Source organism: Nylanderia fulva, unplaced genomic scaffold, assembly GCF_048542155.1.
Source record: "Nylanderia fulva isolate GAGA-0341 unplaced genomic scaffold, ASM4854215v1 Scaffold8, whole genome shotgun sequence".
In the NCBI taxonomy this organism is placed as follows: domain Eukaryota; kingdom Metazoa; phylum Arthropoda; class Insecta; order Hymenoptera; family Formicidae; genus Nylanderia; species Nylanderia fulva.
The window spans coordinates 1,850,589-1,867,780 of NW_028190916.1; the positions used below are offsets into that span (position 1 = coordinate 1,850,589).

Consider the following 17,192-nt stretch of genomic DNA (forward strand, 5'->3'; position numbering starts at 1 on the left):
TACAAATATACAGTTGTATATATGGTTATAATTTTATATACGAAATAGAAAGTAGAAAAGAAATTTTATATTATATATATATATATATTAAATTTGTTGTATATTCAATTAAGATATATATATATATATATATCTTAATTGGATGTATACTTTTTTAATAAACTCTGAATAAAATTGCTTAACACACGTATATTTTTGCACAAAATTATTTCTACCTTTAAAAATTCTTTGCTGTTATTAAATATCTTTTTCTTATCTCAAAATATCTTAAGGAATATAATAACAATCTCTATTTTTGGCACATAATACTGAATTTTCATAACAATTTGGAAACTTTTATTTTAATTATTTATTTCTTTTTAATTTAAGTTTTCATCATAATTTTAACGTTTTAAGACGTTATATTAATGTTACATTATTACACTTTAAATAAATTTTAAATAAATTTAGCTCTTCAAGAACGCTTCAAGTTTCAAATAAAATGCAAAAAGCACGTGAGCAAACAATGAATAAACATTTATTTGAGACCATTCTAAATAATATCGCGCGTAAAGAAAACAATCTCGATTATAATTTTGTGTCTTATTCATTTTTCATGACATTTATGCATCATCGTAAACTGTTAATCTCGATAGAAAAAGAATACAAAGAATATAACGTAAGAATCGTATCGCGCATGTACATATTTGAGAAAGAATATTCTTCTTTAACAGGTATTAGTACATATTATATTATTATACAAATTATTTTACGAAAAAGGGATGGAATGATTATTAAATTATCTTTTTTTACTCGTAATATTCTACATTATATACAAAGAGCTTAGATAACGTGAATAATGGAAAAAATACAACCGAGGCACAATTAAGCAAATGATATTTCACTGTAGACATAAAAGAAAACAAAACGGACATTATCCTTGATATACATATACGCGCAAAAGTAAAACATGTTATCAAAAGGGCAGAAATGGTTATTACAAGTATGTTAAAACAAGTGTTTTACGTGAATTATTCGACAAAATAATAGTCCGTCGATGATTACATTGTGATAGAATGTCAGTAAAACGTCAACTTAATGATTAGCAGGGGGGCAAGAAGAAAGGGCGGAAAGGAAACATTAATCTTGAAGAATGATTACCCGAAGGTACATAAGGTATATGAAACGCTATCGCCACACTTTGCATTCCACGAGCATCTTAATCGAGACGATCGTATACGATCACGGTCTCCCTAGTTTTATAATTGAATTTCTTCAAGAAATTCAACGGCTCATAATTAACACATCCGCCGTCTTTTTTTCCGCATCTTTCCACGATCGCGATCTTCCCCATTCATATCTTCATCCTTTTGCAATCGGCTCACAAACAAGACAGAATAAAATTTAATCGAAATCAAAATGAAATTTTACGAATTTTGTTCTTATTATTATTTCGATTAATTACATTTAATATCGCCGCGTGCGAGAATCAAAAGAAAAAAAATCATGCGACGATTTCGACCGCATTTTATTCAAACTTGAGGAGTAACTTGGTGTCGTAATATATATTTTTCAGATGCGATGGTGTAGCTGAAACCGCAATGATCGTGCAGCGGCCCGCTGGAGGAATTCGCGGACATAAGGGCATGCCATTAGGGACAACGAATATGGAATCCCGGTGAGACGAAAAAGAACAGAGCAATTCCTCGACTAGAATCTTCCGACGTGCTTGAAATAGGCAGTAATGGAGCAAATTCTTTTCCCTCGGAAAATACTCGGCCTATGAGAAGCATTTTTTGCGACGTTACTCTCAGCGGACAAAGGAGAAGAGATTCATCGTTCTCTTCGTCTTCAACAACGAGGCTCTTCGTCAAATGTCCTCAAAAACTTGGACCTCTCATCGAGTTTCAAATTATATATCCCGGGACTGGGACGTTTCGCGCATTGTTCTCGAGGAACTTTCGCATCGATCGCGTAGCAAATCGGACGAACTCTCTTCCGGACGCGAGTCTTCGGCAACTTCCTGAGAACGCGACGCCGCGAATCATCATCTCCTCTCTCTATCTCTCTTTTTCTCTTTCTCTCGCTCCTTTATCTTACCTCGTTAAAATGCTCTCGGGCAAGGAACAATTTCCACTTTGCCCGAGATAAACGCAGCTAAAAAAAGGGAATCCTCGAGTCAATTGAAAATTAAGGAAATACCCGGAAGCGTTCGCGCGAGGTGAGATTCCCGCTCATTCTAATAACGTCGAACAGAGGATTGCGAGCGACAGTTCCGTCGTCGTAGTGAAGAAGAATGTGCGAGACTATCGTACTTTAAAATTCCAAGCGTGTCACAGACGAGAATGGCAACCGACGTAATGCAGCGTCGAAGGGCGGATCTGAGTTGAGAGTGTCGCGAAAAGCACCAAGAGAAAACGTTTTTAAACGAAGATTTAGTTCTGGTCGTCATCTAATTGAGCGCGTTACCGGAGGAATGATTCGCGAAAAGAGAATCACAATAATACCGGGACTTCGATGAACGTGAGAAGATTTTATTAGAGCGATGTGTAAACGATCTAGATTGCTCTCTCGCTTCCGCATTAATCAACCGCAAATTCGCGAGAAAGAGGCTGGAATTTAAAGCGTAACTTTTTTCAATTAGCGTGAAACGAAACGGAAATACTTGATTCGACTTAATTAGTACGATGCGCAATATGATATCGAGAGAGAGAGAGAGAGAGAGAAAAAAGAGTTATGACTGAGCGACGCAAAATGAAAGTTTGATGAGAATCATTGCAAAATCACGATTTCATTAAGTGCGCAGCAGCATCGTATAACAGACCGTGGGCGAAACTTCTCTTTTCGAGATAAAACGCATGGAACATATGCACATCGCCGACGAATACCCGTGTTTTCAAATTCTGAAAGAAATATTTATCGTCCTTGGCGAGGAGTTGACGTGCAAAAAACCATCCCGTCGTCGTAAAACGAATTTCACGACGAAACATCAACGAGCGCTTTAGTCATCGTTAAAAGAAGATCGAACGACGGTCGAAGCGACGCGCTGTAAGATTAAACGCGAAACTTTCCTGTAAACCCTCTGGGAGAATTATTGAACCTTCCGGAAAGATTAGCGTAATAATCAACGACGGCCGGATCTCTTCTCTTAATTATAGAGAGAAGAACAGCGAGCTCGTGTAAAAATCGACGATTACGTTTACGAAGGACGGGTTACAACAGATATCGGCAAAAAAGCGCATTTATTATTCTTCGACAGTATAGAACAATGGAGTTGCATCCAACGAAGCTCCAAGGCACAATTGGATTCTGCAGAGAGAGACTATTGTGCATGAAACGCGAGTGGAAGTGAGATCAAACGTTGAATCGTCCGGAATTGTCCCGCTGCTTATCGTGCAGTCTCTAACAAAGGCATACATATATCGCCGACGGTATTATCGACGACTTTACCGTATCGCTGGAACTTAAACGAGATGGTCCGTCGCGCGAGAACGCGAATATTAACGACGACGTCGATAAACGGGAAAATGACTTCGAATTAACGATTTCCGTAATCGAAGCGGCCGCAAAGGCCGCGTGTTCGTCTCCCTTCAATCGAATCAATCTTCCCTCTCCGAGCGCGATTTCCAATTAAGATCGTCGGCCGGACGGAAAAATCGACAAGAAATTAAAAGCTCGTATTTCCCGTAGCCTGGATCCCGCGTCTTCACGCAAGATCAACCTTGAATAAAAGAACGAGAGGAGAACACCGGAAAGAGAAGAGGAATATCTCTGCTGCGAGACACGTAGACGATCGATGAATGTGTTCCTCGATTCTTCGACCGCGAAAACTTTCCTCTGTGGTAACGGAAGAATTCGTTCCCTGGATTATATATAGCCGTACTATGCGAGAACAGATGCGATGCAAGTCTTTTGGAGTTACATCGACGTGAAAGCTCGTCCCAGTTGATCGGTCGAGAGTTCGTATGCGCGGTCACCAAGAATGTGCGAGTTATTCACCCCGAAAAACGATAGTGTTCCCCATTCTCCTCCCGAGTTTTTTCCATCCGAGGCGAATCTTCGCTCTTTAAATCGAGCGCCGTGAACAAAATTTTAAGACTGTTCGAACATTTCGTATCTCAATTCTGGAAAGGAACGAACAAGATTCGATCGACCTGAGTACATCCGAGTCTCTTTACAATGCTACTGATGTCGAAAGTTATTGAAAAGTCAACATGTCTCGAGGAAAAAGGAAGAATGGCATAACGCAAACCTTCGAATAGCGAAAGAGATAAAGATTACGTAGATTTTTCGGTGGAAAATTCAACTTGAAGAGAGAAATAAGGAGAAATTGCACAACGACATTATACGAAGGAAAAGATGAATAAAGGCGACAGGTGAATTGTAGTAAGTGAGTGAAGAAGAGTGAAGAGAAATTTTGTTTCGCGTAAGTGAGAAACGAAAAGAGAGAGAAGAGACTCTCTCGCGATTCCGTCACGATGCAGAGCTTCGTGGACGAGTACTTGACATACAATGTCACGTCACATCCTTGGAACGTGACGACACTGTGGTACGACAATGACACCTACTATCACAACGGCACCAACTACACGGATCTAATGCCGCGTAATCAATTTGTGCTGCCGTGGTGGCGGCAGATGATCTGGACGCTCCTGTTTGCCGGCATGATCGCAGTGGCGACCGGCGGCAATCTGATAGTAATATGGATCGTGTTGGCGCATAGACGGATGCGCACCGTCACCAACTATTTCCTAGTAAATCTCAGCATCGCGGACGCGATGGTGTCCACTTTGAATGTCACCTTCAACTACACCTACATGCTGAACAGCCATTGGCCGTTCGGCACCCTCTACTGCAAGATCTGCCAGTTCATTGCGGTTCTCACGATCTGCGCCAGCGTCTTCACCCTGATGGCGATATCTATCGACCGGTAAGTAAGGGAAGAAAGAGTAATGAAACCAATATTTTTTCGCTTTTAGATTCGAGTCGCGCATAAGCTAGCTAACATTTCGAATAAAAATTTATGTGATAATATTGTTCAAACTTTTTTTAATTGTGTGAATAATAATTGAAATCTTAATAATTTGCCCTTAAAAAATTGACATCACCAGAAACATATAAATATGGTGAAAAAAAGAAAAACAAAAATAAAATATTTTAGAAATTTTTGAATATGTAGAATGTGTGATATCAAACAAAAAGACAACCCTTATTTTATCACTATGTAATTCGCTAAAAAAATTGCAACTTAAGAATTTTAAAATTATTTCATAATAATTTAACATATATAGATAACTATATAAATGCATGAGTTTTGTGATAAATAAACTATTCAGTAAGTAAATACTTCATATATCAATTCTTTTTGTTAAAAAAATAGAAATACATTAAAAAGACTTACATAAACTTTTATGTACTTTTTCTCTCTATATTTTTAGAATAATATAATCTTAAAAGCGATTGCACATTTTAAAGTATGACATCTAAAATCTAAACTTTAGAACAATGTAACATTCAAGATTTGTCTATTGTACGAGACACGTAAAGAGATATTATTCTAAAGGACTCAATATTAATCATTTCTCTTAAGTATCAGTCATCACCGTAATGCTTAGACTCTTAGACACATCAAATTATTAATCCCGATAACGTGACTCTTGACTTCCGTGGTTATCCACCACCTTTTTTCAAACTCCATATTTTCCCTTCGCTTGAGCGCCCTCTCGCTTTTAGCGTGTGAATGCTTTTCGTGCTGAAACTCCACTTAGATCGATGTCCGGTCCAGGGAAAACACATTTCCTCCTGTTTATCTAGACGAGTTCGCTGCGTGCGTTGAAGGTATAACGTGGTATGCGTCATACGTAACGTTGCCTTAAGAACAAAGGTTTCACGACGAAATGGAAGAGCCAAGTCTCAGACTTACAACGACGATCAATCTGACGTCGAAAGTTGGCTAACAAAAACGAGGAAGATAAACACTCGCTCTAGCGTCACCTGTCTTGCGATTAGACGAGACGAAATTTCATAGCCGTCAAGATCCAATTACATTGTTCAATAAATTTAAACTTTTTATTCGCCCTTGATTGGGATATTCTCTCACCAAATATTTTTCTCACGCGTATATGTACAGAATGTTAAAAAATTAGATCGACGATCTTAGAAGGAAGAAAGAAGACTTCAAAATAAAATTGTTAATAATTTTCTCTACAACCAACGTTTAATTTTAATACTAACATAATATGAGATATGAGTTTGTAATTTTTCAGTTTGTTACCTTTGTATTAAAGTTAATGGAGGAATTTTTTAGCATTTATTGTAAAAAGAGTGAATTATTTTTATATACCATATAAAAGTTTTTTTTACATGTGTTCCACGTGTTTTGTTCATTAAAATACAATTTACGTGTTTTGTTGATTAAAATACAATTTAATTTTTCCACTTATATGTTTGTTTACTGTTTAAATCACAAACTATTTCATACCATATAGTAAAATTAAAAACATCATAGAGAAAAATAGCATTAACAAAAAATATTTATTTTGAAATCTTCCATTTCCCTTCAAAATTTGTCGGCCTATTTTTTTAACACCGTGCATATAAAAAGTTAAAAAAAATGAACAACTTTCTTTCGTTTCCTAAATTCATCATTGCATTCATTATTAGCGTCGTATCGATCTGAAAGATATTTAATAGAATTATTTTGCATGGAATAGAACACATATTACAATCATACTCATAAAAAATTGCTTTACAACGAACAATAAAAGAAATATAAGCGCGTACAAAGCAGGCAAATAAAACGGGGCGCTTTTTTTGCAGGAATATCAGAACAATCGCAATTCAATTCGCCAGCTTAAAAATGTCAAGTTAATTTTCCAAAGCAACTTTCCTCTTGAACGAGAACAACATTTGGGATTATACTCTCAACGGAATACATAATTCGCCGTTCTTTTTTTTACCGTAAATCCAGTTTTTTGTGTTCTTTCCTTTTTTAATCCAATTAGATTACGATTCTTTAATCAGAGTGGAATAAAAGATAATTCCTTCGATATTAAAGAGAGAAGGCACTTAATTAAGGTGATCGATGACTGGTGCAATAAATCGCGAAAACTTTAAAGTTTCTGTCGGAAAGTACGAAAATGCATTCGTAACATTTCTAGCGCAGTCAGTTAAAATGATCGTAATCTCAATTGAAAATTCAATTATTTTTCGAACCAAACAACTCGGTTTCTCAAAGTCATTATATTATAAGTTCGCGTCCTATTCAACCAAGCAAATGATTGCTTTAAGAAACTACGTAAGCAAAGACCAAAATGATAAACTAACGGCGAAAACGCTAGTATAAATAGTAGTGCTCTTTGCAATATTGTAAGAACTCCTCATTTTATGTATATCAGAAAAGTTATTCAAAAACAGCATCCACAGAGTTAAGCGTAGAACGATTCTAAAGGATCTGAAGGGTCTTTTTCACGAGACATCGTTGCACAGATATTTTTAAATATAAAAATTACATAAAAACAATCGTGTGTATTTCTCGAAGATTTAGACATTATTTTTTTGGAATCTCGATAAAAATGGATGATGAGATAAAAAAATTTTGATTGCCCGGTGTCGCCGACAGATGCACCGTACAATATTGGAAGGTGCTCAGCGCTCGTAAATCCCGAAATTCGCTTTTTATGTCGAGGATAAAAAACACAGGGAAGGGAGAATTGTTCGTTGTTGCCGGCGCCAATAACCACGAATTCGTCGCGCGGACGGATTTATTCGCAGAAATTAATTTTCGGTGATACCGGGAGGATAATGCATAAAACATCGTGCTTGCGCGACGACGAATTCCGCAACAGCATTGACATTTATTCTAAAGTGACGTGCATGGTGCATTGCACTCGATCGCGAAGCGACGGTCCCCTGATAAATGATAATGTATACGTTATCACGAACGTCGCGAGGATCCGAGACGATTCGACAATACATCACAGCACGGAGAAGACAGACAGGTAAAGACGGAGAGTCAGAGAAGGGAATCGGTGCAACGTAGGCTTTGGCGGTTCGCTGCGAAGATAGAAATAACGCGGACGTTGCAGCTCGCGCGTTTCGATCGATTTTCAGTACGACGAGAAAGCGCTTTTATCTAGATTATTAAATGTATTACTGTGCGACGTTGCTGCAACGAGCCTCCGTAAATGTGATGGAATCGAACGAAATGGAAAAAGCCTTAATCGAAAGACTCTATATGTGATAGAGAATGCACTAAATTTATATCCTAAGCTCAATTTAGACGATCTATAAATTCGCGTTAAGACTCGAGATAGAATTTTATTTATAACTTTATATTATTGTAGTATAAAATCCTAATGTATTGTTCATTCGCTCTTTGATATATCTTTTACATTTCTACGTATTTTTTTTTTTTTTATTACTATTTTGCTATTACACAATGAAATTGTAAATAGAGAATTTTGTCTTGAATTTTGTCGCTAATTATAAAACTGTAGAATTAAACTAAGCGCAGATTCCTCCAACTTTTCCAGTTTATACAATGTTTTTTGTCACACCCTAGGTATAAACGTATGTCGACAGCAGATGTTGTCGTAGAGATAGAAAAACTCAAAGATTGGATCGTCAGTTAATTTTCTCCCGCACACTCGATAGCCCACGTAAGGATATTGCTGTTATCATTACCTACCTACCTCCCTACCGTAAGGATATCGAAATCAAGTATCGCGAGAGAAAAGTCGACATCGAAGAGATTGAAGAGAAGGCAATCGCCGCGTAATCGCGAAGGAGAGACTCACAGTGAAGTTTCCGTCTATCGTGAAAAAGAGGATAAATAATTGCCGACGCGTAAAGTAAAGAATCACTCGTCATGAAATATTTTCGTTTCAAGCACAATCAATACCTTGAGGAAAACGTCTCTTCAAAAGGGAAAGAAACTGGCCGACCCCAAAAACTACCGCTAATAAAAGAGAATGGAAAAAACCCTCTGCTTCAAAAAAAGATAATCACAGAAGGAATTGCAAATTATTTCGCAGAATATTCTTATACAAATGTGATAAGCACATAATAAGAATTAATTCCTGTGCAGTTAATACATACTTCTACCATATTATTCTATTATAAAAGAATTCTCGTTGACCGACAGATCGCAGATTTAGCGGTTAAAATATTAAAGGCAAATAATTAATCTGCAACAGGAATAAATAAAATATGCAATCAAACGTCCAGCATTACACGTAGTATATATAATTTAATGTTATTTTTACGCGAGAATCGTCTCTATCTTTAAAATATTATTTATCATTTTATTATATAATGTCTTTCACAAATATTTACATTATTTTATATTACATATAACAGAATATAACAGAATATATGATTTTCCGTCCACGCACAGCAAGAATGAATACCGAGTCGAGAGTTAATCTTTCAAGTTATTTTCGTTTCAAATGCTATTGAAAGCAAATCTATCGTGCAGTCTGTAAACCCACGCGAGTGAAAATGTTGCATACATTTCCCGCTCAATATTTATTCTAAGAGTATTATTGTAAAAAAAATGCTCAAGATTCTTCTTTCTTTTTAGATCTCTCTTCCCCTCTGCTTTATTCAAGAAAAATTTTCTCTTATAACTTTTCATCGTTCTTGTTTGGAATTCTTTCTCTCTGTACCTATGGTTTCTTGTACAAAAACCTCCTTAAAAATGCGTGAGCGTTCAATTTTCTTTGAATAAAAATAACTTACGCGTTGATAGCGCTTCCACGCCAAGAACATACTTATATTATTATATTATGTTCACAAAAGGACTTATATTGATGTAATTTATCATGGAATCGATCGACTAATTTAATACCAATTGGTTCTATAAGGTTACACGTTACAGAAAAGTCTCGTCAGCTTATTTTCAGAAAAAATATTATCTATAAAATTGATACTTAAAGAAACCAGAAGACTGTGAGATATAGTTAGCGATTTGTTAATGATATCACAAAATCGGATCTCAAATAATTATTTATCAAAGATTGTCATTACGATCCAATTATCCAGTAACAGGATTCAGTTCAGTGTACGGCGACGACTAATAAAACAGTACGGTGAATCTAAGATAGAATATTGTAGTTCTTTAATATGTATCGTAAATTTTGGAGAACTCTGTTTTATTGAATGACGTTTCGCCTTTATGTAAGTATATGGCAACTGTGCAAAATTATAAAAATTTGCTAGCGTCTGAAGAGCGCACATTTCTAAATATTGACGTCATTATGACATCCCCGTGTATGTTTGGCATCCATTATTCCAATCGGAAATGCACACAGCGCGACGATGTTGATAACGAAGGGAGAAGGGGATGCAGTTAGCTCCTTGCGCGGTATGTCACGTACATGCTTCCGATACCGATTCAAACGAGAGCCGCGCGTTGAAACAATGCCGCGCATTGAAGGATGCACACGTTGCCGCAAACGGAATTTTGCAAAGGGCGTGCCCTGTGTATGGCACGAAATAAGGAAAGATGCGCACACACACCACAAATCTTCAGAAAAGTTTTTTCTCTGCCTCCGACAACAACATCGATCCGAAACAGCGAGCATAGCATCTTAAAACCTACGTCGGCGATCCGTTATATTCAAGGAAAAAAAATTCAATGGGATATGTAAAGAAAAAAATCGTAAATCGACAAGATCGGTTTTAATACCCGCGAGAAATCGTAAGAGAGAAAGAAAGAGAGTCTAAGAAGAGACGGAAAATAAATTCTGAAATATCGCTCGGGGATACATTGGAGAGTCGATAAAAATGACTCAATTAGAAGACGAAATGCGGTGTCCGATGTGACCAATAAAAGTGGTACTTTATAATAACACATTGGTCCATGTTAGACAAAGAATATAAATTGATGTCGAGGGAGAGATGATGGAGCAAATTTCATTCTTGCGAATATACGTCTGCTATTCTTTTCTCGCCTTGATATTCTATCATTAATCATTACATGTGACATTTTCTATTAAAAGCTATAAATAATTAAATGTAAAATTCTATCAATTATTACTCTATCGACCGTCTTTTCAGCGAGCTGTTAATTGCAGATTATCATTCAAAAGCGAACTGAATTTGATAGGCGAGCAGTATAAGGGAAAAGAATGAACACTTTGAAAAGTTTATTTCTCATTTAGGGCGAGCTGATCGATGAGAACGATAGGTAATTCGATGCACGTACAATGTTTTCAGCGCGGCAATACTTTTGGCAATCAGACATTGGCATTTTATGTCGATGCTGATCAACGTTCGATCTATGAAAAATTTATGGACGCAAGTTACAACCTGGTAATCCGCCTTGAGAAGCTTGCGATCGTAAACAGACGCTGCGCTTACGCGGAAACCGGTCACGAAAAATGCTTTTCCGGATGAAAGCTCGTCCAGAGATCGCCAAGGAGATAGAAACAAATCGCACATCCTGTGCATTTACGATGTAGTAACCGGAAAATTCGACTTTTTCTTTCCAAATCACGTTCGAGAGATCAAACTCCCTGTTTCGATAGTCTCTCGGATCGATAGTCGAAGACGAAAGCGTAGAATGATGATGTTGGATTCTACTGCTGTTATCAAACCGTGGAAAAGACATCGAGTGCAATCGAGAGTTTTTCGAAGAGACGACGGATTCAACTCCGACCGCGATCGACGGTCTTCTCTTTTCCCGAAAGGACGACGATACCCGCGATTCAATTTCCTCGGGACGCCGATTATCCCACGGGAATTGTCTCCGCAGCTTCACGAATCAATGACCGGCGGTCCGAGTCGCTTTAAGCGATCTGCGGGCGAAGTGTCTTGCACAACAGAGAAAATGAGGACCTGACTGAATTCACGTGGAAAGCTAACGAGAGCGCCTTGAAAACTTTAACGATCGCTATGACGACGACGACGACGACGACGACGACGATTACTAACGACCATCCGACACCTTTCGACTAACAAAGTGGAGGAAGCTCGGAATTTCCCAGAGAGAAACGCACTCTTGAAAAGTACTGTTGATTAGAAAAATTAATCAGAATGACGGCAGAAATATCTTTTACCGCAAACAGCCACCGATGCTTTTGCGTCATTGCATCGATTTTTTACTGAAAAGAGAGAGAGAGCGAGAGAGAGAGAGAGAGAGAGAAAAAGGGAGAGAAATTTACCTGCGCGTTCTCCGGTTTGCTCGAATCGCGTTCGTTCTACCGGAAACGTCATCGCCGATAGATATTACAGACAGTATATCTAACCACCGGATCTCGCGAACTCTCGTCAAATTGCAGGCTGTCGAAACTTCACGTATTCGCGAATTGATATCGAACGTTATGCGTCTCGCGTATCGTATCAATAATCGAGAAGTTTATCTGTCGTGTGGTTTGACAATGCGATACACACAGGCAGTTAGGCGAGCGATCCAATCATCAGTTTGCATGAGGATGCAAACCGGCACTTCTATTGCCGTTTGTTTACGATGAGAAGATGGTTTGTCCGCGAGCGTTGTTTCACAGGAGAGTACTGACTAGTTTGCGCAAATTGAATCCGATCTCTCTCTCTCTCTCTCTCTCTCTCTCTCTCTCTCTCTCTCTCTCTCTCTCTCTCTCTGTTTCCGACACGTCGCCCTCGGTCCGTTAATTCGCGAGTAAATATTGACGGAGATCGATTCTCGTTTTGCAAGATTAATTTTTTTCTCTCGCCTTTTTTGCCGGATTAGACTGCAAAATTCTGGCCTGGAATATTCGCCGCGGAAGCCGCAGAATCGTTCGGGATTTCGCGCGAGATAACGCAGATTTCAAAAGGATCAAACTAAAAAAAAAAAAAAAAAAAAAAAAAAAAAAAAAAAAGAGTAGAATTGAATTCCATCACCGCGATGAAACGAGCGATGAGAAAGAAAATACAATATCGAATTGGTTTAATGATGAAATCTCTTAACAAAATCAAAAGGAAAAAAAAGAAAAAAGGTAGCATCCAGAGTTTTTAAACGCGAGGTGGAAATTTACTGCTAAAAAAATCACGAGGCTTAATAATGAAGTGACGTTTACAAGCACGTTTGAGGGAAACTGTAAACGAGAATCAAGAGGCGTGATATAAAAATTTGCCTCGCTGAACGTGAAAGGTGCCGATCAAATGCGGCGTCGCAGAGAATCTGAATGTGAGCGTTTGTTTCAGGTACAACACAACGTAATATAACAACGTAAACGGCAATTTCGGCGACAGTATCGGTTCGATCTTGCGCGTAAACATGGAAAATTCAATCCCTTCGTCGTTCCGCGGCGAGAAAACGCCGTTAAGACGCTGTAAAACCAGACGCGACAAAGTTACTCATCTTTTCGCGTATCGCGAGAGATCAGGTCGCGAAGGGTTATAACGCGAATACCGCCTTAAATTCCAACATCAATACCTATCGTAGCTGGGATATCGGCGTTCTCACGAAACGAGCATTTCGAGATTCAATCAAACGGTTAGGAATGAACCGCTCTTAAGCCGTCAGTAACTTCGCGTTGCGGTGAAGAACTCACGTTCCACGGTCTGCCAGAGATAACGGCCGATGATAAAACCACGACCACGGGGTGGAACTCGCCGAGGGAAAGGAAGGGGAAAGGGGACGATCGAAGGTCGAATTTATGTAAAATCGGACATGCCGACGCGAATGTGTCAATACCACCTTGAATCGCGAACAACGGTGTAGCCGCGCAGCCGTCCATCAGTATCCAATCCGTCCGGAACAAAACCCGGAAACAAAACCTGGGGAGAGAATTTCGCTTATTAAAGAGGATGTCGCGGCACAGCTGACAGTCTCCGGTTTCGATCGACGCAACACAAACATTCGCTTCGTTAATCAAAACGTCATCAATACGTTTGAGAAGGTAAATTTCATCGGAATTCATTGAACTGTATACGACAAAATAGAAAAGGGAAATGGTGATGTTAACTCGCACGTCGACTCTGTACATATGACAATTCTTCAAAAGTCATCGAAATAGATTCTCGCGGAAATCCGCAAGCGACGTACGGACAATTCCGTCTGTTCCGAGACAGAAAATCAGATTAAAAGCACGAAACGCATCGGTGGTACCTATAAGCAGACGCTCGAAGTGTACCGAACCTGTTGAGTCGCAACCTGTTGCGGCGACTAAACAATGCAAAACAACTTATTCCGTTTGTTTGAATCGAGCTCGGGCGTTACTCACGAGAAGAAAAAATGGCCAAAACGTGCGGTTTGGAAGAGCGGCTCCCTTAATTCCTTTTATTCGCTCGATCGGCACTTAACGTCATTCGACCGGTGCCCGAATAACATAAATAAGCGGCGAGGCAAACAACAACGCGAATTTTAATCGAAATACCGACGGTATCGCCAACGACCGATTAAAATTCCAATGCCGGTAATATCGTCGTTCCCTATCATCCCCGATCGAACCTCGACGGAGAATTAACGGCTAAAGTAAGATGCGAATACTGACTTGAGTCGTCGATCAAGGACAAAATTGGACGATCAGCGAATTGGAAATAAATGCGAACTTACTCGTAACCATCGAGCTGGCTGTGTTCGAAACTAAAATGTTGAAAGCGTACCTCGATCCGTGAGGCAATTCAGAAGCGAGAACAAACATTACAAGCTACTATACCATCATGTCGTACTAAAGATAAACGAAGGCTCCTCGCAAGTCTTCCAAATTTCCTGAGAAAGTTTCGAGTGCGCATCCAACCGAATATATATCTTTGGCTGGACGGACGCCTTCTGTAACATTCGTCGCCACAATCGTTCTGTCTCGCCACCGCAAACGTAATTCAAATCGCGAAGGGCCAATTTGAACTCGAGTTACAAAGCAAATTGCGACGAGTCGACCGACGCTTCAGATGGAAAGATCTACAGGGAGAAACAATCGTTCTTGATTACGTCGGCTTAAAGCCAAGTTACTTGGAAAGCTGCCAAGTAGAATCGAATGTCAACGCAAACTACAATTACAACGCCTAACGTCAGTGTCGACGCGAGTTCGATTAACGACCGACATCGCGTCATCGATCAACACCCTCCTTCACCTCTCTCCGCGAATAGTAATATTCCAAGGAGTTGCTTAAACCTTTGGACTTCCCGAAACACGCAGCTACAACTTAGACACACAATTATAGCGCCAATTACAATCGAAATGAAAGAGCAAGAAAGGTTGACACGAGTTGTTGTATACAACAACGGCGAGGATAAGAACGTTTAGATGAGAATGCGGGACCGATAAGAAACTCGGGAGCGGACAACCGCGGAGAATCCGAAAATCTAGTTTGTTTTCCCGACGAGTTAATCCTGAACGGTCAGTCATCCATGTTTAGTCGGGATTAACGTTTATCGAAACCGATTACGCGGTTAACGAGGGATTCAACAAACACAGAGTATATAGCTTGATAAAATATGCATTGTATTCACGAAGCGGTCGAGCGATTATCCGACTACTGTAAAATGTTATTTGTTGCGGAAAAAGCATACCGCTGGCAAGAATAACGAAACGAGATTAGCGAAGCGCGAATCTAATGAAGCAAAATCCACTTCTGCGGCTAATGCAAGTTTTTAAGTTTTAATTACAATCTTGTATATTTAAGTCATACGATAATATTTACGAGTGATAATAATGTTAATGAAAAAATATATAAAAGAGAGTAATCATTTTTTATAATTTTTCTTTATTACATTAAATATGATTCTCATTTTCAGATTGCTTCATCATATTGTAATTTTGAAAAACTTAATTAAAGTTGGAAAATTGAATTAGTTAATATATTTCATTATATAGCTATGATATGCAATGTATTGGAGACATTTTATTAGAATTAAAATTAAGTAGGATTTTGATAAAACATTCAATTCCCCATAAAAATTTATTACGTCGATTATATGATTAATGAGATTTTTGTGGTTAAATTTTTATATCTATTACAAATTAGATAATTAAAAATCTACAAATAGTTATCATTCAATTATATTTATCGTTTCAATTATATTATTCAAACTTTATTCAAAGTAAGGATTTTTAAGTCGCTAAATTATTTTGTAACTTTAAATTTGCAAATTTCTGAAACATGTGACGGAAAAATTTGTGCATATGAAAGCCAGAATCGTATTTTTAAAAACTACAAGAAATAATTACTCTTTTTTTTGTGTTTAGAAAAAATATTATTTTCTATTAAACTATCTGTAATAAAAAATAATGCAAAAATGACAAATAAATAGATAAAAAGAAAAATTTATTTCAAAAAATTTAAAGAGAGAAAAAAAATGTCAAACCGTTAAATATCAAATTACATTGCTATTTTAACATCGCATGTGTTTGTGCTTTGACAAATTACAGTATCAACACCTATACGATGTTATAATACTATATATGCTTTTTCAAAGCATATATAGTATTATAACATCGTATAGGTGTTGATACTGTAATCTAGTTGAAAATTCTTATACCACGCTCGCTCACTCAGTCTATTTGCATTTCAAATTATATTTGGGAAGCAACCTCGCGCTTTCGCGCTGAAAGAACTTTCTTTGAAAAACTTACGTTTATCACAGAGCAAAAAAAAGCAAATAATATTTCGTGGCGTTTCCTAGAATAACTCGGAAGCTACAAATTTGCGCATAGTAATATTCAAAAATTAAATATCACATTAACTCTGTAATCATTTATTTTGCTTGTATAACAAAATTTTTACGTGTCCTCAAAATTTACCCTAAGAGATCGAAGGTTAATATTATCCGCAATTTATTATTGTAACGATGCAATAAGAATTCAGAAGGGTCAAGACCCTAAATCGTCGAAGATAAGATCCCATAAAACATGGTAGTGCAATTCGAATTATTCCTCTTTACCTAAAGAACGATATCACTGACAGCAAATGAACCCTCTGAGAGTTTTCGTACAACCCACTTTCCTATAAATGCCTCGTCATTCGTATCCAGAAGACGTGCAGCATATGACAGACAGGCTATCTCTTTCTAAAAGAACATCTATCTTTCGTGACTCTCTTCAATAAAAAGTTATAAGCCGAGCCTTGTTAAAATTCGAGACGAAACTTCAAAAGAGACGTCTGAAAGAGCGTCTGAGAAATAAGACGGCTTTTGGACCTTTGTATCGTATGAGAACACGAGCAGCTGCGCAAAATAGGGCGATTAACTACATATCCTCGACAAATATGATAGATGGCAACATTGTCAAAATATTTTTTTTTCGCTT

General features: G+C 37.9%; 1 protein-coding gene across 3 annotated transcripts in view; it reads left to right on the plus strand.

The window, feature by feature from the left end:
• Positions 1-17,192, plus strand: part of LOC114935100 (tachykinin-like peptides receptor 99D) — a 94,008-nt gene that overhangs the window by 51,977 nt on the left and 24,839 nt on the right. For all 3 annotated transcript variants that reach the window (XM_085489303.1, XM_085489302.1, XM_085489301.1), the window contains one exon: positions 1,556-4,909. In XM_085489303.1, coding sequence (XP_085345429.1) covers positions 4,458-4,909 — 452 coding nt within the window. In that variant the 5' untranslated portion in view covers positions 1,556-4,457. The remainder of the gene's footprint in view (positions 1-1,555; positions 4,910-17,192) is intronic.